Genomic DNA, 21,576 nt, shown 5'->3' with positions numbered 1-21,576 from the left:
CGTGACCCCACAGCCCTGCAGAGAGCATGGCCACAGGCAGACACCCCGGGATGGGATGTCTGGCTCCTGCCTTTATGCGACTGCCCTTTGTCTTCCGGAGCACAAACTCTCAGGAGCTGCTGAGAGCCCTGTTACTCATTCAACGTCTCACCTCTTGTACTCCTAGTGCCCAAAGGCCTTGGGCTACTGACTTTCCAGGGGAAGCCAATGCTTCCTGCGTAATGGTTAAATGCGAGTGAGGTGCGGGGGACGACTCCACTGCTTGCAAAGGACAAAACTCCATCCTTCTCTGGTATATGAATGCTGGCTTGGACTTCAGGAGGCTGCTGCCCTGGATCTCTGGAGTAGGCGCCCCAGTGTCTCAGAACTGTGGGGCTCTCTCTTCAAGGTCTGCTGTATCTAACATTCTTGGATGGTAGCACCAAGACATTTCTGTGTGTGTGTGTGTGCATATAAGCACTCAGAGATCAGACTGAAGTGCAGACACCCTTGCCACTCACAGGTCTGGGGAGCGGGAAGCACAGCCTAGCAGTCTAAAGGGTTTAAATCCACACCGCAAATGGTATGCATTGGCTGACTCAGCCTGGGCTGGGACCATGAACCTGGAGGGTTCTGGTCTTCTCTAACAGAACAATGCCCCTGTACACTGTCCATCTAGGTCCCTCACCAGGTCAAACAGGAAGGGACAATGTGCTCTGAGGAACGGGCAGTGCTGCTCACCTGGCTGATGTCACTGGTCCACGCTGCCTTCTCTTGCCTGGATGAGGCCACCAGGATGACCGTGAAGGGCGGGGAATCCTTTGGCTCCACCCCGATCTTAAAATCCAAGTGGTCTATGTCCTGGGCAGTTCCTTTGGCTTTGCCAGTGACAAAAAAAATGAAGTTAGCAGAGTGAGTGTGGGTGCTTGTGAGCTGGGTAAGGCTCTCCGGTCCCTGACTTAGATGCCAGTAGAGGGTCCCGGAGGGTGCCAGGCCACTGGTTGCTTCTTTTAGAATAGTATTTTATGATTTTTGGCTAGGCGAGAGTCACTATTTCAAACAGCGGAGAACGGAGGATCTGGTATGCACAAGTAATTTACAGGCACACAGATTCTTGATTCAGAGCCGGAGGCGCCGAGTAGTGCGTCCTCTGCCCTCACCGCACCAATGGGTTCTGAGCCGGGACTCAGCTAAGTCTCCTAGCAGGGAGGCAGCTGTGCCAGGGTGAGATGGGGCCTCACAAAGCAGCTCTTCCACTAACACCTGGGACAAGCGACATTAGCCTCTGAAACTTCCATGGACTGGGCTGAACATTCAGTTTGGTTTACAGCTCCCTGGTATGAAAGGAAACCCCAGGTATTTTATTACTGATATTCAACTCTCCTTTTCTTTTCTCTTTTTGGTGCTGAGGATCAAATCCAGGGCACCACACATGCTAGGCCCTGGAACTCTTGAGAGCTGTTCACTGGGAAGAATAAGTTCCCAGTGTCGAGGTCTTCTCTGTAGGGGCACACAATTGTGAGCTGTCTGCCTCAGTCTGGGCTGTTCTCTAGCCTTTTTACATCTGGGCCAGGGTCTATCATGTTTCAGCATCTGCTCTTCCTGCCAACCTTGATGAATGGGTGTGTGTGTGTGTGTGTGTGTGTGTGTGTGTGTGTGTGTGTGTGTGTGTGTAGGCATGCACACACATAAGCAGCTTGTACACTGACCTTCCTCCTCTGTGTTTTCTGGTTCCTCCATTAAGGTGCAATCGATGAGGGATATGACTCCATTCTGAAAAAGAGCAGCAGGCACCATGTTGGACCAGGAGTCCATGCGCTAGAGCGGGAGTCCCAGAACATCAGGGTTGGAGGGGCCTCTACACTAAGCAGCCACACATCCATGTATGTGTGTGTATGGAGCATATACCGAGTGGGCATTTTGCTTTGCAGGCAAGGGACCTTAGCTTCCTTTTACAAGGTCTGCTGAGGTGGGTGAAATGAGATTTTCTCCGGGAAACCAACCCTGGAGGCTGAGGTCAAACTGTGGGCAGATAAATCCAGAATCTGTCCTGTTGGGCTTCTTCTTGCCACATCATCATCTCTGAGAATTGCATCATACCCCCTGTTCTTGGCCAATCCCTCTGGATACCAAGGGTGAAACAGCCCAGCTTTATGGATCCATTGTCTGTATTGCTCACCCCATTTTATGGATTCGGAAATGAAGTCAGAGAGGTTAAATGGCTCCTCAAATCACCTGGTCAGCTATTGGTGTGGGGTCCTGAGGAAGCCTCAGGGCCCTTGTTCCAGTCCCAGGTCAAGAGCTCATTTCCTGTTATCAGGAGTAAAGGAAGGGCACCTCTCCCTTTGATGCTAGTGAGAAGGGAATCCGGTGGCAGTCTCCCTATGCGCAGGTGCTTTGGAACCCCCTTTTGAAAGTGGAAGCAGAACCCTCTTCCCCTTAGGTGGGGGCTGGGTTCAGCTGGGGTGCGGCTTGGTGGTACAGCGCTGGCCTAGCATGCAGAAGGCCTTGGGTTCCGACCTCAGCACCTTCCCCTGAAAGTGGAAGCAGAACCCTCTTCCTCTTAGGGGAGGGCTGGGCTGCGATCAGAGTTGAATAAACAGAATCAAATGAAGGGATGTGGCTCTGGGGACGGCAGCAGCCTCTGCTCGCCCCCTGGTTCTCTCCTGGATCACCTGTCTCAAGGGAGGCGGGTGCCGTGTGGTGGGCAGAGGTGGAGAACCGAGGCCTCCCGTCAGCAGTTCTGTGTATGAGCCATCTTGGTTGGGTAAGCTTTTAGAACACTGTGGCCGGGCAGACAAGGCTGCTGCAAACTGGTGCCCTGGGCCAAGACCACTTCGAAGTGGCTCCTGACCTCCTGACCCACTGCAAATGGGAGGCAGGAAGTGTTTGTCCTACAGTAACTGTTGTTAATATAGACCCAGCCACGTGACTGATCTATATATGAAAATACCGGGCAGGCTGCCCACTTTTTTTTTGTTACGAAACTCAGAATTTATTTTTAACTGCTTGCCTGGATTCTTATGGTCTCATGCTATAGAGGCTGCCACATGTGAGGAGAGCATCGGAGGGGATTCCCAGGCCCTGGCTGGGGTCTGCTTCTTGCTTCCTTCTCTAGTGGCCTTGAGAAGTTCCCAGGACTTCTGAACAGTAACCTTGCCCTGTGATTTCAAGGGGCTTAACAATCTTGGAATCCCTGATCCCATCAAGCTCTGACATTCCCTTATTCATTTGCGGTGCTGAGGTTGGAACCCAAGGCCTTCTGCATGCTAGGCCAGCGCTGTACCACCAAGCAGCACCCCAGCTGGCACGCTCTTACTGGCTGGTTTTACTTCCTTTATCTGTGAACTGGGAAAGTGATAGTGTCTGCCTCAGAGGCGTTCTAGGAATTAAATATATGTGAAACACTTGGGACAGGGACTGGCCATGGTAATCGTTATTGGAGGCCTTGAGGTCAGCAATAGGACAAGCTCATTATCATAGGGTTTACAATGACTGTTAGCTTACTGAGAATTTAATGTACCAGGCACTGGGACTCCCTCAGCATTCTTGGGGAGCATTTTCATGTCCATTATGCAGATAAGGAAATCGAGGCTTAGTGAGGTCACATGACTTGTCTGAGGTCTGCCTGGTACACACACAGCAGCGCTCAGATCCTGTGTTTTTCTAGGAGCTATCCTTCAAAAAATTATTTTTATTTTGTGTGTCTGTGCATGCGTATGTGTGCATGTAACATGTGTGTGCAGGTAACATGTGTGCAGGTGCCCATGGAAGCCAGAGGAGGAAGTCAGATCCTTTGGAGCTGGAGTTACAGGCCGTACTGAGCCATCTGACGTGAGTGCTGAGAACCAAACTGGAGTGGTCCAGAAGAGCAGCAGGGACTCTCCTCTGGTCACCATGTCTCCAGCTCCCAGGCTAGCCATTTCAAACTCAAACATAAACAAATGAAAATAACCAACATAAAAACATGAACTTCCAGCCTCAGATCAAGAAATGGCCATCATGTCTCGAGTGCAACCTGGCCGTGCTCACCCCACGGCTGAGGGACAGGAGACCTGACCCTCCCGACCTGGCCAGAGACATTGGGGCTAACAATTAATGAGAGCCTCCCTTGACACATAATTTGGTTGGAGCTAGAGTGTTTAATATTTGTAAATTAATTTCTCCGTGTGCAGCCAACCAGCTAATTTGTTGACATGTTAACATAAGCAGGGGATTCCCCTGAAGCCAGCGCTTGGTCTAATAGCTCAACAAGGAGGCAACGGACCAGGCCTCCGGGTCCCTAAAGGAAGGGCTTCCCGGATGCTCTCACTTAATTAAGGGCACCTTCTGTCCCTTCCTTTCCAGGCTGCCTCATGTTCACATTTGAAATCCCATCTGCTCGCACGGGGTGGACGTGGTGTGGGGAGAGATGGCATCGGAGAGAGACGAGGTCTTGAAATCAGCACAGCAAATGCATAGGCACTGTCAGCCCAATGCCCGATCCCTCATGCAGTGTTCCTCCGGGGACGGTTATCTGTTTAACTGATGCACACAGGGCAAGGACATTGGCAGGGTCACATGTGTGACAGGGTTGGGGAGCAATGGGACCAGCTGTGAGTTGTGTTGGGGAGCAGTAGTTTTGGCCTGTGCCCCAGGCTTTACAGCAGAGCTGCATTTGGGTGGGTCTCAAGGACCCGAAGGCGGTTTGCCAGAGAAGAGGGAAGGCTGGGCAGTTGAGTACACAGCAGGAACCAACGCCCTGGGGTCTGAGATGCTTCTTCCCTTCCACCTGCTGGCATGAGCCAGGCCGCCGAGCTTGTGCTACAAGAGGGCACATGTGGTGACAACCGTTCAGCAGCCTCCCGGGGTCACCTGACTTGAGGAAGGCTTCCTGTGATCGAGGAGGCGGTGTCTGAGAATCCCTGGAGATGACAGGGAAAGATGCTATGTGTTGCTCTAATCCTAGGCTGAAGGGGACCCTCCATTCTGTCCACTCTCCCCAACACCTCTATCCACACACCACACACACAGGCCCACACGTGTACACACACACACACACACACACACACACACTTGCACAATCATATGCTCATACTTGTGCCTTAAAGGGCTCGTTAGAACTCCTGGCCAGCTGTGGGAGTCTCTGGGGCCTGATACTACCTTCCCAGTTCCTATGATCTATCTCTTCAGTAGGAGATACCAGGGGGTGTTCACCTCATTCCCACCCTCAGCTTAGCCAAGGTGTGTGTGTGTGTGTGTGTGTGTGTGTGTGTGTGTGTGTGTATGCGTATACAGGTGTGTGCTCACATACTCACAAAGGCCCACCTAAGTGCTTCAGCACCCTGCTGGACCATCAACCTCCAGCCCCGTGGTGAGGGCGGAGCCTGTGCGCCTGAGCCCCGGGCCTTGCCGCTCCTCCCCCATGGCCTTACCTTGGTCAGGTGCAGTTTCCCTCCAGAGCCTCTGGTGCAGATGATGAGGTGCTTGGAGAACAGGAAGCACTGCCGTTCGCCCTCTTTCTTAAGGGACAGAGATCCCAGGCGCCCCCTGGTGATCTTGCCCTTTTCTGACATGGGCACCTGGATGAGGGAGCCTGTGGGAGCAGGGGTGGTGGTGAGGAGGCTCTGAGCCTGCCCTCAGATGACACCAATGACACCACCCTCTGGCCCAGCCTTGGAGGTTGGGGCGCGGCTACAAGTGGCCATGGAGCAAGGCAGTCCAAACACCCTGGTTACTGTTCCCCCGCCCAGCCTCAGAACCAGGTGGTAGGGGTAAGGAGAGCCCTATACAGGACCTCACAACCTCCCAGCCAGGGACCAAGGTCTTGGCAAGCAAAGGGGCTCTAAAAGAAATGGAGAGCTGGGCTGAGGTCTGCAGATGTCACTGAACAATGAAGCTGAACAAACGGGGAGCTGGAGGCGGGCTCTTGTGGATTAGCGTGATATATTGCATAGCTGTGGCCACAGCAGATATCGCCCATCAATCACGGCACTTAACTTCTGAGCCCAGACTGAGCATGTGATCCTCAGTGTATTGCAAGAGAAAGCCATTGCTGGCCGTCTCTACTCTGGGCATCCCACACAACACGTGCCCTCCTTCAGGCTCCTTTCCCACTGTCTTCAATCCGAGACCACATTGCCTAGCCTCTGCGGGAAAGTCCCCTCCCTTGACTCCCCTGCCCTGCGCTGTGTCTGCTGCATCTTGGATGTCCACTGGTGACAGGTCTTCTTCTGCAGGGTGGGGTTGGCTCCATTCTCTGGGGACCTTGGAACCCTATGGGGACCTGGTGCACACAGGGCAGGGGTCAGTGTTGGCTATGTGGCTAAAAAGTGGGAAGGGCTGGGAGGGGCTCCGGGTCCTGCTCCAGCACAGAGGAGGAAGTGCTTCTGCTGGGTGATAGAGCAGCTTCTGGGTCTGTGTGTGTGTGTGTGTGTGGGGGGGGGGGACGACTGCCTACTCTAGCAGGGGCTTCTTTCCAGGGTTTTCTTCAGAACGGCAGAAAGAAGCTCCAGGAAAATGCTTCTGGCATTGATCATGTCTTGTGCAACTCAGGGAGACAGAGAGAAAGCTGTCTCTGGGCTTCCTGTGTCACTGGTGGCTCCCAGGAAGGGCCTTGGGGGCCACATCCAGGCACCATCATGAAACATAATGGATATCAGGCCCTCCCCAGAGGCCAAATTCTGAGGTATAGACTAGCGTGAGCCTCTCAGAAGGTTATTTACTAGTTAGAGAACTCCAGCGCTGGGTAGAGGGGATGCTGGACATCTATTTTGGGGGCAGAGATCCATCTGAGACACACAAGCAAGTGCCGAGTTTCCCACAGAACATGAAAGCTGCATGAGATGGCCTTCAAATGCATCACACCTTTGATGTCTCTGAGCCGTCAGGAGTTCAACAGCCATACCTTCCAGACCCACTCTCAAGGTAAGCAGGAGCCAGAGGTGAGAAGACCAACCTCAGTGAGAACAGCTGTGCATAGGCTTCTCTCCCAACACCCGTCATTCCCACAGCCAGTCACTCTCTGTCCTTATCCTGTCTCCCACTTTCTCCCCAAAGAACAGGCCAGTGCTTGCAATAAAAAGCCCAAGGCCAGTCGAGGTAGCAGACTCATCCTTGGCATGAGGGGAACTGAGAAGCATTAGTATCTTCGGGTGTGTCTATAGGTCCTGCTTCCGTGTAGAGCTATTGCACCCCCAGGACACTCCACAATCACAGCTGCAGCCAAGTTCCCTGGGGGATGTCCCCAAGTGCTGCCCTTCTTCCAGGGACCCCTCGATGGGGGCACAGGGCAGCTGCCCTACCTTGTCGCACAAAGGTCTGGCTGGTATCAAGGAGGATCTCACAGCCCTCGATGATCATGCGCTCGATGGCCAGGTTTTTCCGGATGTTCTCCGTCTCACTGACTTCATCATGCATGATCCTGGGAGACAGAAAGGAAGAGACATGCTGTCCCACTTCCAGGGAGGGGGATGCTGTGCTCTCTGGGCAGACCTAAGAAGAGAAGCTTGGGGGTGGGACCTGTAGTTAAGAAGGTGAAGGCGATGTGTATCTATTGAGTGCCAGTTGTATGCAAGACACTGCCCAGGCTCCATCTGGTTTAATACCCTGGCAGCCCAAGGAGCCAGGTGCTTATTTTAGGAAAAACTGAAATGGAAACTGGCAGCTAGGAAGCAGGCCAGTCATATTTCAATGTTGAACATTGGAAGACAGATAGCAGGTCCAGCCAAGGAGGGAGATGTGAGCCCAAGACACTTTTTTTTGTTACTTATGTCTCACGACACACTATTCTCATCCATACAGCAAGCAAAGTTCATTACCCCTGTATTCTTTTCCTCAGGCTGTCCTCTCCCCCTTGCTGGGAATTGAACTCAAGGTCTTGAACTCAAGTGCTCTACCATTACCGCTATGCCCTAGATATTTCTACCATATCTTTGTATGGATGCACTTTTAATGTTGCATGGGCCCTACGATGGCCAGATTTGGGAGCCCCTGACAATTCTGTAGGCTCAGAGAAAGACTGGCCTTCACCTTCTATCTACCTGCCTTCTGGGAGGAGAAAAGAATTTGTTCCTCTCTCTCTTCTGCAACTCCCAGAGTGTCCAGGAGATGGTGCCATTTAATTACTTTGAAAAAAAAAAAAAAAAAAAAGGCGCATGAGGGGGAAAAAAAGGGTTCTCTGGCACTTTTGCCCTGGTGGCTTTCCAGGCTTTTTAGGAAAGCAAAGAATACTTTTGGGAAAGGGAGAGCTCTGGAAGAAAACCCCACCCACTTCAAGAAGATCACATCTTACGCTTTTCCGCCGATTTTTGTTCTGTTTTGTTTTTCGAGACAGGGTGTCTTTGTGTAGCCCTGGCTGTCCTAGAACTTTCTCTGTAGACCAGGCTGGCCTCAAACTCACAGAGATCCACCAGTCTGCTTCCCAAGTGCTAGGATTCAAGGTGTGCGCCACCATCAGCCCGGCTTCTGCCAATTTCTGAAATTCTACGTTAATGCCACCAACAGGACTGGTGACCATGTATGGTTTAACTTCAGGGAAGCAGACGCTGCTTGGGTGGGCTCTAAGATGAGCAAACTGCTCAAGCCCGGAGCCATCGGACCCTCAGTTCCCCATGTGCAGAATGCTGGAGAAGAGGTTAGCATCAGCCTTTCAGTTTACTGTTTGCCTGGTCTAGGACTCCCTTTTTAGCTCAAACTCTCCGGGACATCTAGACTGCCTTGATTCTCTAGAAGCCTCAGTTTCCCCCTTTCTGGATCAGAAATGTGTTTCTTAGAAGCCCAGTTCCTGGAGATGGGGTCCTGTCTGAGAAGTGGCCGGTGGCAGAGAGAGCATTTCTTATGGTGAGGGTGAAGTATTGCTGGGGAATGTTTGATACTAAGGCACGGAGGGGCGACTCCAGAGTGGCAGGCAGACGTGACAAGAGCAGCCTACAGTGCAAGGTCTGCTTCAGAAGGAGTTCGGGTCCCACGTGCACATATGGCTAGGGTGGTCTTTGAGGGGCCTTGAGGGACTGGAATTGATGGTCTGTGTTATCACAAAACGAAGGCCTGGCCCTTAGAGATAGTGCGGCTGGGGGTGTTGGAGAAGTACAGTTCTGAGAATAGAGTAGCTGGTGTTGACTGGAGAAGGAGGTGTGGTCCCCAGCCTGGGCAGAGCTATCTGATGGAGGAGGTATGATGCCTAGCCTGGGCAGACTTTGGCTATCTGATGGCTTCAGTCCTGCCAGGACTCCATGGAGGGAGGGCGAGAGAAGACTCCAATGCGCCCTTAGGGCTGGGCTCAGGTGAAGGCTCAGGTGTTGGAAGGAAGCAGAGGATGCATACCTAGGTTTTGGCCAATGACCTTGGCCTCTCGGGTCAACTGCGCCCCCGTTTGCTCCAGGACCTGTGTCTCTCAATGATGAAGAACCTCAGGGGGCATTCTAGGCTCTTTTCCCCCTGGGGAGGGAGGAGCATGTAGGATTTGGTTCCTGAACAGGAAAGACAGAGGGGGTCCTTTTCTCCTGCCATTGGCTTTGTCCTCCGGCAGTCACACCTTGATACTATGCCTTCTCTGGTCCTCCCTCATGTCCAGTAACTCAGCTGGGTCTCAGCAGGCTCAGGCTAGGCAGCCCGTCCCCTGCCTGTCCTACTGCCTAGCTTGGAGCTGAGACCTACCTGGCCGGCCTTTGCTGGCTTCAGGAAGCTGAGCCTCCCTGCCCCTCACCCCTAATCCCCTTTGTCTGACCACAGGGCCCATCTCTTGTTGTGACCTCCACCCAGGCTCAATCCTAGGCTCTGGTGTCTTCCTGTTTGAAGTCACTCCTGGGGCAATCTCATAGCGCTGCGATTGTCACTGAACTGATGACCGATCTCCATTCCAGACTCTAGAGCCCTCCTTTCCCGTCTCTTCCACTTGGGTATCTAATGGTATGTCAAGCTCCATGTGATCCCCAGGCAAGCTCTTGACCTGCTAACACACCCTGGTCTGGAATCACTGGTCTGTTCTCATTCCCCCACCCAGCCTATTGGGAAATCCTACTAACTCTGTCTTTAAGCTCCAGTTCCAATCTAGACCACTTCCCACCTCCCCAGAACCTCAGTGGGGTGTGAAAGGGTCCCCCCTCCTGTGGCTGCTCTTGCAGAGGAAGACCCCCTGGACTGCAGGACAGAGAGGGGAGTAGGTGACAGGTCTGGACTTGAGTGTCTGAAATGGCCACAGTGTCTCCACCTGTCACTTCCTACTGTTGATGGGAACCTGGGCACATAAGGGCTAGTCACCTGGAACGCCCAGCCTTGGGGAGCTCTTATCACCACAGTTTTTGCTTGTTTTTTTTTTGAGACAGGGTCTCAGGGATTCCAGGGTAGCCTTGAAATTTGAACTTCCGATCCTCCTGCCTCCTTTTCGAAAGTGCTGGAGTTAACAGGTTAACATACCTGGTTTTATGTAGTACTGGACATTGATCACAAAGCTTCATGCATGCTGGGCAAGCACTCGGTCAATTAAGCTAGATCTCCAGCCTTGTTTTTGTTTACAACATTAAAAAAAAAATAAGGTCTTATGTAGCTTAAGTTGGCTTCCAACTTGCATGGAGTAGAGGCTGGCTTTGAACATCTGACCTTCCTACCTCCGCCTTCTGAGTACTGGGATTATAGATGTCTAGCACCACACCTGGCTCACTACAGGTTTGACTGAAAAAGAGGGGAAACAGGTGTGGAAAGTTGCTGTGAACTCCCTCTTGAGGGTGATGGGTCCAGTTGAATGCTCAGGGCTCTGCAGACCCCATCTCTGCTGGGGACGGCCCCCAGCCCATGCTGCTTCACCCAGGCCTGTGTGTAAGCTGCACAGGTCAGTCAGGGGACCCACTTCTTTGAAGTGAGGCAGGCTATGCCCTCCTTCAGATCCCCCTCCTGAGGAAATTCTCAGCCCTGCCCTGCCCACCCTCGGCACCGTGGCCAGGCACTCACCTGGACAGTTCCTCTAGTTTGGATTTGGCATAGTCCAGGCTGTTGCGCTCCACGTGCTCATGAGGTGTGTGGGCCAGCAGCTCGTGGAGTGTCAGGATGTACCTGGGGATCTGTGAGTGGCAGGGGACACGGAGGGACAGAGGCAGAGAGATGAAGGATGATGGGTGGAAAGACAGAGAGGGACAGGGAGCCAAGGAGGGGCAGGGAAAGCGGGTAGAGACAGTGACGGTAGACGAGAGATGTGGGGCAATGAGGGAGAGACAGAAGGCGAGACAGAGGAGGCAAGAATGGTCCTTTGAACCCAGCGGGCTGAGGAGGAAAGCAGGCTGCGTCTGATCTGCCCGGAGAGCCAGGAAGATAGGGACCCCCATGGGACTGTCTCCAGGGACGGCCCCCTCACCTTCCCCACTGCTGGAGTGGACAAGTACATGCGTGGTCAGCTGGCTCTCCACCTGCCGGGGTTGTTGGGGACTGTGTCCTGCCAGGTGAACCCTCCGTGCCCCCGCCCCAGCCTGCTCCCGTGAAGGTCATGGCAGCCACCTGGAACATAGGGTAGGTGAGGAAGGTCTCCAGCGTGCGCTCCTCACAGTCTGGCTTGGCCTCGTACTGCTTGAGAAGCTTGTCAAAGTCCCGGTTCTGCTTGCAGTGAGCTAGGATCTGGAGGCTGTACTGGTGGTTGCGGACGAACTCCTGGTAGATGTTGAGCATGGGCAGCAGGATGTCGAACAGGTCGGCTGCGGGGCAGGTGGGGTCAGCAGGCAGGAGGGACCCTGGGGCTAGACGTCCCCAGGCCTTTGGCCCATTGGCCTACCCAGAGAAGCTATGTGCCGGGTTCAAATCCCCACTCCAGAGAGATCCCTCTTTGGGGGTTACGCATGCCCTACCCATGAGCAGAAGTGGGTTCACAGAGGTGGGCTGTCTTGTGGCAGCTGTGACTGAAGGGGTTTAGAGAGATGGTGCAGAGTCCCATACCCTGGTGGCTGTGGCTCCCAGGGGAGCTGCTCTGAGAATCATCTCCAACCGAAGAAGACGGCTTTGGTATAGATCACACTTTGATCTCATGGTGGGTCCATGTGGAGTATGGCCAGCCCCTACTTCAAGTCCAAGTGTCTCTGTGAGAGGCAGGGTGTGTGTGTGTGTGTGTGTGTGTGTGTGTGTGTGTGTGTGGGTACATGTGTGTGTGTGAGCACATGCAGCACACCTCTCTGGGCTTGTATGTGAAAGCCAGAGCTCAATCTTTGGTGTCATCCCTTAGGAGGCATTGGCCTTGTTTTCTGAGGTAAGGTTTTCTTACTGGTACCCAGGGCTTGCTCATTAGGCTGGCCAGAAAGCCCAGGGGCCCACCTGTCTCTGCCTCCCCAGCACTGACTGCGAATATAACTGCATGCCATTGAGTCCAGCTTAAAAAAAAAAGTTTATTTATTTTTACTTTATAGATGTGTTTTGTGAGGTCTCAAGGAAACCGGGACAAATGGCTAACTGAGGTGCCTATTAACATTCCATGGTGGACACTGTCCTGGCAGATTCCCCCAGCAAGGCAACTACCCATTACAGAGTCTTTACTCTTCACAGCACTGTCCACCCCAGCCCCTACCCTAACCACTGCCCACCCCAGCCCCTACCCTAACCACTGCCCACCCCAGCCCCTACCCTAACCACTGTCCACCCCAGCCCCTACCCTAACCACTGCCCACCCCAGCCCCTACCCTAACCACTGCCCACCCCAGCCCCTACCCTAAACACTGCCCACCCACCCCAGCCCCTACCCTAACCACTGCCCACCCACCCCAGCCCCTACCCTAACCACTGCCCACCCCAGCCCCTACCCTAAAGGTCTCCAGGCCCCGAGATTCATGTCCCTTCCCTCCGTTTCTCTTTCCTATATAATTCAGCCATTCTGGCTGTGTGCTCTCTTGGTCTGGTGGCTCCTGGCTCCTCTCTTGACCCATTCCTCTTTCCTCTCTCCTCTTCCTCTCTCACTCTCCCCTCCTCTCTCTCCTCTCATGGCCCGGTTCAGTCTGAGCCCTTCCACATGTCTGTTTTCTCTTTATATCTATGATAAAAACTTTCTCTCAACCCTACCTGGGAAGAAACCATGTCCTCATTTTTCATTCCTGTTTTGCCTATATGTAAATATACCATGTGCATGCAGTACCCATGGTGGCCAGAAGGGGGCATCAGATTTCCCCTGGAAACTGGAGTGACAGACAGTTGTTAGCCTCCATGTGGGTGGCTGAGGACAGACCTGAGTCCTCTGCAGGAGTTGTAAGTACTGTCTCTCCTGAGTCCAGCTGTTTGTGTGGCTTCTGGGGACGGCACTCAGGCCATCATCCGTCTGAGGCAAGCACTTTACTGACAAGAATTATCCCCCTTGCCCCACAAAGTAGAGTCTTTGAAGTATCTCAAGAGTGGAGGGGACTTGGAGAGTTACATCTGGTCCGGCTTTGACTGTGACTCTGTGGCCTCAGTGACTCTTCCCCTCTGTAGTGAAGGGAACACTGGTGTCCACCTTTCCTTACCAAAGTGAGAATGTGAGAAAGCAGGGGGAAAAAAGGGGGGCCAGTGTGGCACAGGTGTGGTACCATGTAAGGGTGCAGCTGTGCCTCCTTCCTGGGACCCGACAGCACTACTTTCTAGGCAATGGAGATGAAGCCACAGCCTTTGTCCTAGTAATTCAACCTTTGGAAACCTATCCCATGGAAATGCCCCCAAGAATTTGCAACAGCTTAGAACCAATCGGAAGAGCTAGCTGGTTGCTTGGATCATGGTACGGATAGTTAAGAACACCGGGACATTATACGGCCACCAAAAAAACTCAGCGTGAGAAAACTGGGCAGGAAGAAAATGCTCCACCTACAATGGTATTCTAAATGTAACGGCATTGCCAGGTGTGGGGGCGCACGCCTTCAATCACAGCACTCAGGAGGGAGAGGCAGGCATATCTCTCTCTACCAGTTCAAGTCCAGCCTGGTCTACACAGCAAGTTCCAGGGCAGTTAGGGATACAAGAGAGACCCTGCCTCAAAACAATAAAAAAGAAAAACCAACCAACCAACCAAAGCAACCAGCATAATGTAATAATCAAATGTAAGCAAACAAATGAAATGTCTGCTATAAAAAGCTTCAAACTGTTTAGCTCACTAAGTTTTCAGTTATGTAAAAATGGGAAAAGAAAATGCTCACTCCCAGGACCTCTGTGTAGGGAAATGTGCATCGGAACACCACAGTGTTTGGGGTGATTGTCTTTGGGGGACAGAATGACAGGTGAAATTTTAAGTGTTTTCTGCTTTTCTGGAGTTTGAGACATTTCTGAGTGGGTGTGTTGTCTCTTGAAAGGGAAAGTGGGTATGCAAAGAGAAAGACCTCATTCTTTCCTAAGAGCAAATAGTGGTTGTTCTTCTCCTCTCAGGGACTCTGGGGTCTACAGGGTGCCTCGCTGCGATGATCTAGAAGGACAGAGTTGTCTCCTGCCCCGTGGATGGGGTCCCAGGGGGCTGGCTACTCACCCAGCACCAGGGTGGGCCAGCTGGAGATGCGAGCCTTCAGGCCTTGGTAGAAGATCTGATGTAGGAACATGATGGTCTCACTGAAAGAAAAAGCACCAATGAGCTCCTGCCTGGCCTTCCTACCTCCCTGGGGAGGACCCCCACTGAACACATTAGTGCCGTACCAAATGTGGGGCCCTCAGTGGGAACTCTGAACTTCAGTGGCAGGACATCAACCCTCCCGCAAGCCCCTCTGCACAGGGGATGCCAGCCCACGGAGATGGCAGAGAAGAGCTGCTGCGGCCAGCAGCCAAGCAGCTGTGCACGAGAAGCCCTCCCTGCTGCCCTTACTTCCTCTGCCTCAAGGAACTGGAGGGACCTGGAGACTACCGAACACCAGCCACTGTCAGTGGGAAGAGATGGCAGGGCTTGGGACCCAGACACAGAAGGAAGCTCGTGTCGGACTCTTTGCTAGCTGCGTGTTCTCCAGCAAGTCACCTGACATCTCTGGAGTCCACATCCTTCTGTGTGTAATGGGCTGCAGTGAAGAGTCTCCCACCACAACGGGGTTGCTCGGGTGCCTGCTAGACGGTGGGTGCCTAGCATAGCCCAGATCTCCACTGCCCTCTTATTGCCTTCATTCTTGGGAGTCTAAGCCAGAGGCCTAAAAGACTCTGAGCTCTGGGTTTTGTCACCATGATGCACACTCTGGGAGCACGGTCTAGGCAACCTAGCTCTGGCTAGACGTGCTCCCTGAAGGCTCCCTGGGGGTCACTTTCCCTTGGCCCCTCCCCTGTGTCCTTCCTCCTTTCCATTTCTTCTCAAGTGGCAGGCTCCACAGCCCAGCCCAAAGCCTCTGTCTCAGGTCAAGTTTATAGCAGAAGAGAAACTAAGCAACAGGTGGCAGCTGCCCCCTCCTGAGGGCATCTGTCCTTCCTACCCTTCCTTCTGGTTTCTCTGTGCTCACAGCTGTCTGCCCAGCTCCCACTACAAGCAGATGTGGGGGGGGATTCTCAAACATGGAGGAGGAGACCTGGTGGGTGGGGGAGTCACTCCATTTAGGATTCCGGAGGGAGAGGGAGACTGCCCCACTTTTCCCCCTGAGTCAAAGGCAGCACAAGGTCCGTCTTTCCCCCTTTCTGGAATGTTCTTATCTTTTTTTTTTTAACCCATTTTCTAGGCTTTGTTCTCTGCTTAGATGTGTTCTCCTTCCTAGCAATTTGTAATCTGAGGGGTCTTGCTTTGTCAACACTGCCTGAGCAGGGGAAGAAGGGAGGGAGCAGTGAGCAGCAGCAGGTGTAGAACAGGGCCCATGGATAAGGGCCCTGAGCAGGTCTGAAAGGTCCTTTGCAGGGCACAGATACAGGGACGGTAGAACGTAGATAAGAAATATGGGTTAATTTAAGTTGTAAGAGCTAGTTAGCAACAAGCCTAAGCTATCAGCTGAACATTTATAATTAATAATAAGTCTCCATGTCATTTACTGGGGAGCCAGGCTGAGGAAAAGCTCCACTTACAGGCTTCTGTCTAATGTCTAGTTAACCCTCAAACCAGGTTAAGAACATTGGTTTTCAACATGGGAAGACTCTTGGATACCAAGAGACCAGCCTGGGGTGCGTAAGAATGCATAGGGGGAAAAAAAAAAAAAGCCTGGTCTGCAGTGGATGGCAAGATGGCTGGAGACTTTCAAGTTTCCTGAGGGAGCCTTGTATCTACATCCAGTCACATGGCACTGGGTGCTGCTGCAGCCAGAGTCCCTGGGAAGCCACTTCAGGCAGCCAGAAGACACACATCAGACACCCGGGCATGCACCCACAAGGAAAGGAAGCTCCTTAGATCCCAATACTGCACAGGCCAGTTTAACAACAAACCAGGAACATCACAAAAAGGATGGTAAAACCAGCTTGGAGGCATTGCAAGGGGTGGATCAACACCATACAGCAAAACAAACAAGCTAATTAATCCAGCCATGAAATTGTTTTCCACCCTCAATGTTTGTTACAAGTTCTATTTCCACTACGCTTTAGTCTAAATGTGCAGTAATGCGATGTCTGTGTGTGTATGTATGGTGTGTATTTGTTATATGCACACCTGTGTGTGTCAGAGCATGAGCCCATGTGCATGTGTGTGGAGGCCATAGGAGAATGTCCTACTTTATTTATCACTCTGCCTTATTCCTTTGAGGCAGGGTCTCTCACTGAGCCTGGAGCTGGGCTGGCAGCCAGCAAGCCTCGGCAATCCTTTTGAGTCTGCCCCCTACAGCATTGGAGTTAAAGGCCTGTGCAGCCATGTCAACTTTTTTTTTTTTTTAACCAGTGTTAGGGATTTGAATTCAGGTCCTCATGCTTATTAGCAAGTGTTCTTGTCCACCGAGCCATCTCCTTAGCCTAAGTATGATGCCTTAAAAGTCCACATACTCTGAGAAACATTTCCTTGCTGAAAGATGCTTCAGCAAGCCAGTCTTATTGGTGGAGGGTCTTGCAGCAACATTGACCATCACTAATGAGGTGGCTGCAAATGGTTGGGGTGGCTGTGGTGACTTCTTAAAATAAGACAACAGTGAAGTTTCCCAGATCCACTGACCCCCTCCTTTGCAGGACAGGCATTCTCAGTTCCATATTTTAGGGCCAGGAGAATGCTTCCAAACTTAGAACCTCAGACATTGCTGCTGCTACCAGCCAAGTTTTCATGGTGCTCTAAATCCTTTGTCATCTTAGAGCAGTGGTTCTCAACCTTCTTAATGCTGTGACCCTTTAATACAGTTCCTCATGTTGTGGTGACCCCCAATCATAAAATTATTTTTGTTGCTACTTCATAACTGTAATTTTACTACTGTGATGAATCATAATGTAAATATCTGTGTTTTCTGATGATCTTAGGCAACCCCAGGGAAAGGGCCATGCAGCAGAAAAGGGGTTGTGATCCGTAGGTTAAGAACCAGTGGGTTAGAGTATCACAGAGTTTCCATGGGTGAAAGCTGCCAGAAGACGTCACCTTCTTTGCTTATATCCCGAGATTTCAAGCCCTTCAGTCTCGTCTTCAGACTCCACTTGTGATCCGGGTTCTTTGCTGTGCCCACCACACTGGTGGGTGGTGACTCCCTCTGTGGAAGTCTTGGGCGCCTCCAGGTTCGCTGTGAGAGTTGGAACGATCCCTTCCTAAACTCGCCCCTCTCAAACTCCTTTTAACATCAATATCTTATCCTTTCCCATGAATTCATGGATGCTCTTCCATGGTGTGTGTTTTCCAGAAGCTCTTGAATTAACTTTGACCAGTTCCTGCAGAAGAATCCCCACTCTGTGGCAGCCTTACAAAAATATATTATTTAGACAACCAGATTTGAAAGTTGATATTCCTCCTTCAGGCACCAGCTGCAGAGCAGATTGTCATGTTAGCAGGCATGAGATAAATGTTGGCTTTGGACGTCTTCATCATAGCTCTGGGGTGGCCAGGTGCACTGTCAATCACTGGTACTATTTTGGAAGGAATCTTTGTTTTTCCTTAGCATTAGGTCTCAGCAATGGATGTCCATATATAGACGTGCCTGGCTCCATTCACAGAGCTAGGTGAAGGAGATTCAGGTTCTTGGCAAATCTGAACTTTAAGTGACTGCTGACTTAGACTCCACATCGAAACCATTAATGAGACAGCTCATTCGTTGACGTTCTGAAGCCAGGCAGGCACCAACTTCTCTGTAGCTGTGACAATCTTCCATGGAATCGCCCATTCTGTCTGGCTCTTTGGTCCACGTGGAGGACTGGCTGTGAAATGCAGCTGCCTTCATGGGTTATCTCTGATCCATCTTCTGCAATCTGGACAACTTACTCCAGTTTCTCATCAGCACCCGATGCTTCCCCTTGCACCGTATGTTGGAGGAATGATTACTTTCCACGTTGGAAGAAGGATTACTTTCCGCAGCTTCTACAGCTTCCTCACCTCTCAGCTTTCCCAGAGTTGAGAGTTGGAGCATCACTCTGAATTAGGTCATAGCCTCAGGCAATGCCAGGTTTTGTTTTTTCTTTAAAGCTTCCTTCTGGACTGCTCAGATTGTCTCTCTAACAGTTACAGGACTGCTAGCTTCCTTAGCATTTGTGTGTTTACTGGACCAGCACCTTCTTTTTTTAAATAAAAATATTTATTTGTATTATTTTAAGTGTCTGAGTGTGGGCATGTGCCCATCAGTGCAGGCACCTGAGGAGGCCAGAGGCATAGGATCCCCTGGAGCTAGAAGAGTTACAGGCCATTGGGAACCACCTGAGGTGGGGGCGCAGGGAATTAAACTTGGGTCCTTTGCAAGAGCTGAAGGAATACTTAACCACCCAGCCATCTCTCCAGCCCTGGAGTAGCACTTTTAATTCTCTTCAAGGCCTTTCCTTTGCCTTCACAACTTGGCTATCTTCACAGCTTGGCTCTCAGGCCATTCAACTCTCAGCATGCTTTTCGCACTGAGAGATGTTTTTGCTTTTGATTCAAAATTGGATGCTCAGACTGTGCTTCGCTCACATACTCAGGGACCACTGTAGAGTTATTGTTCCAATTTCAGTATTGTATCTCCGGGGAGAGGGAGGCCAGAGAGATAGAGTAATGGCCAGCTGGTGGAGCAGCCAGAACATACATGGCATTTATCATATCAAATGCATCACCTTAAGGTTCATGGCACCCCAAACAATGAAGTCATAATATCAAAGGTCACTGGTCACAGATCATCATAACCTAATAAAGTTTGAAATTCCATAAGAATTACCAAAATGAGAGAGACATAAACTGTGTTGTTTGATGGATATGCTCTGTGAAGGGTGGTCACAAGCCTTGCATCGTGAACAGTCACTTCTGCTCAGCACAGTGGCAGGAACACACTGCAGAAAACAAGGCATCCCTCCTCAAAGTGTGGCCTATGAGAACTTCATCCTAACCTTACAAGCCAGAAATCACCATTGTTTCCCACCCTCCAAGGAAAAAAGAAAACAGAAAACAAACAAACAAACAAACAAAAAAACCAAACAAAAAACAATGGTTTCATCTTGACTTCATTTACTTAAAAAAAAAAATCCACTGTTGGTTTGCGGAGCTAGCTCTGTGGATAAAGTGCTTTCTGAGTAATTGTGGTGATCAGAGTTTGGATTCTTAGAACCCAAATAAGTTGGATGTGAAAGCATATGCCTGAAACCTAGCACTCTTGTGGGGAGGTAGACACAGGTATCCATGGCAGTAAACAACTAGGAGACCCTGCCCCAATCAAGGTGGGAGGAGAGGACAGGCAGACCCCAGAGTTGTCCTCTAACTGCACATACGTGTACTCACAGTCACACACAAGCACACATGTGCTTAGTACATTTGTTGAACATTTTCCATGCATATTGACCATTTGCCTCCATTCTGGGAACTTCCTAGTGATGCTCATTCACTATTTTCTCTCAGGAAGTTGAAACAATTCTCTCAAACTCAGGTCTGACATGTGTGCACCCCATCATTCACTTCAGATTTATCAGGGGTGATGATGTGGCTTCCATTTTATTATGGGAGGTTCTCTGTTTTCTTTCTGCCTCAACCTTGGACACCAGGCCTTTCCCAGCTCTACACTACATCCATATTCACCTGCAGTTTATTTTATGTGAAAATAGTTAACCAGAGCTTGCCTTGGTGTAATATGAGAAGAAGGCTATGAATGAGACCTTCCTTTTTGTTTGGTGTGCCAATTGCCCAATTCAAATTAGGGTACCAGTGGCTTTTTTCACATACATTATTCAGTTTGAGTCTAGACTTTCTTTTTGATCTGATGACCTGCTGGCTGATTTTGGTCTTAGATGTTTTCATCACATTATACTATCACCTTTGTTCTTTCTATGTATGTGTGTATCTATCTATCTGTCTGTCTGTCTATTATCTATCTATCTATCTATCTATCTATCTATCTATCTATCTATCATTTACCTATCTATCTATCTATCTATCTATCTATCTATCTATCTATCTATCTATCTATCTATCATCTATCCAACCACCCACTCCTACCCACCTTTGTGTGTACGTAGTGTGTGCAAGTGTGTATGCATGCCTGCATGGGTTTGAAGACAAGTTGATGTTAGATGTCTCCCTCAGTTGCTCACCACTGTATTTATTGGGGCAGGGTCTCTCACTGAATTCAAAGTTTATTTGTCTAGCTAGTCAGCTTGCTTGGCTGACTACAGATGGACCACTGCACCCACCCAGCATTTGTGTGGGTGCTGAGGACCTGAATTCCAGTTTTCATGCTTGTGCAGCAACCCATTTACCCACCCAGTCATCTTCCCCTCCTCTTTATAACATATTTTAATTGAAGGTAGGATGTGTGTCTTTCATTGTTCAGGTGAACTTTAAAATCATTTTGCTAGGTTACACTATGAGGAGGACTACATTACATTTGGAGAATGTTTTTGGTGAAAGGACATTTCTGACAGGGAATCTTTCTAATCTGGACATTGGCACCCCTCCCTCCCTCCCTCCCTCCCTCCCTCCCTCCCTCCCTCCCTCCCTCCCTTCCTCCCTCCCTCTCTCCCTCCCTCCCTGTACACACATGCATTTGCAGGTGTGTATACATATGGAGGCCAGAGGACAATCTTTGGCACATTCCTCATGAACACTGTCAACTTGATGTTGAGACAGGGTCTCTCACTGGTCTGAAGTTCACCAAGTAAGCTAGGTTGGCTGGCCATTGAGCCCCAGGGGTCTCCCTGTCTCTGCCACCTCAGTGCCAATATTACAGGTACACACTACCACCCTCAGGGTTTTCACCTGAGGCTCTGGGGTGGAACTCAGACCTGAATACCCACTGAGTCATCTCCCCAGTCCCACTCAGTGTTTCTGAGTCCTTCTTTATGTCCTCATCATTTGGGGCCTCTGTTTATTTTTACAGAATCCTGTCATTGGTTCTATTATAAGCAGGGTCATTTTCTTATATTTTTAAGTTGTTCTGTAGACAATGGGAAAAGCTACCCATCTGGATTACAAACTACCCGGACTCTGGACTCACTACCATGTTCCCATAGATTGTGACCTCTAACTTATCCAACACAGCTACTCCTCCACCCTCAGCTTCCCTTCTGACTAAATGGCAGCTCCAGCGGGCCAGCTTCTCAGTCCCTCCACCTAACCCATCATGTTGTAGATTCCACGCTCTGCTCTCAAGAGCACACGCCTCTCCATCATCT

General features: G+C 50.8%; 1 protein-coding gene across 4 annotated transcripts in view; it reads right to left on the bottom strand.

Moving 5' to 3' along the window:
- Window positions 1-21,576, bottom strand: part of Rasgrf1 (Ras protein specific guanine nucleotide releasing factor 1) — a 111,049-nt gene that overhangs the window by 43,850 nt on the left and 45,623 nt on the right. For all 4 annotated transcript variants that reach the window (XM_076576814.1, XM_076576813.1, XM_076576816.1 and 1 more), the window contains exons 6-12: window positions 14,411-14,490; window positions 11,446-11,639; window positions 10,906-11,015; window positions 7,263-7,381; window positions 5,394-5,554; window positions 1,689-1,752; window positions 721-857 (exon numbers count right to left, since the gene is read on the bottom strand). In XM_076576814.1, the coding sequence (XP_076432929.1) occupies window positions 721-857; window positions 1,689-1,752; window positions 5,394-5,554; window positions 7,263-7,381; window positions 10,906-11,015; window positions 11,446-11,639; window positions 14,411-14,490 (865 nt within the window). The remainder of the gene's footprint in view (window positions 1-720; window positions 858-1,688; window positions 1,753-5,393; window positions 5,555-7,262; window positions 7,382-10,905; window positions 11,016-11,445; window positions 11,640-14,410; window positions 14,491-21,576) is intronic.

This window comes from Peromyscus maniculatus, chromosome 7 (assembly GCF_049852395.1).
Source record: "Peromyscus maniculatus bairdii isolate BWxNUB_F1_BW_parent chromosome 7, HU_Pman_BW_mat_3.1, whole genome shotgun sequence".
Classification (NCBI taxonomy): Eukaryota; Metazoa; Chordata; class Mammalia; order Rodentia; family Cricetidae; genus Peromyscus; species Peromyscus maniculatus.
This window is presented reverse-complemented; position numbering and strand designations above follow the sequence as displayed.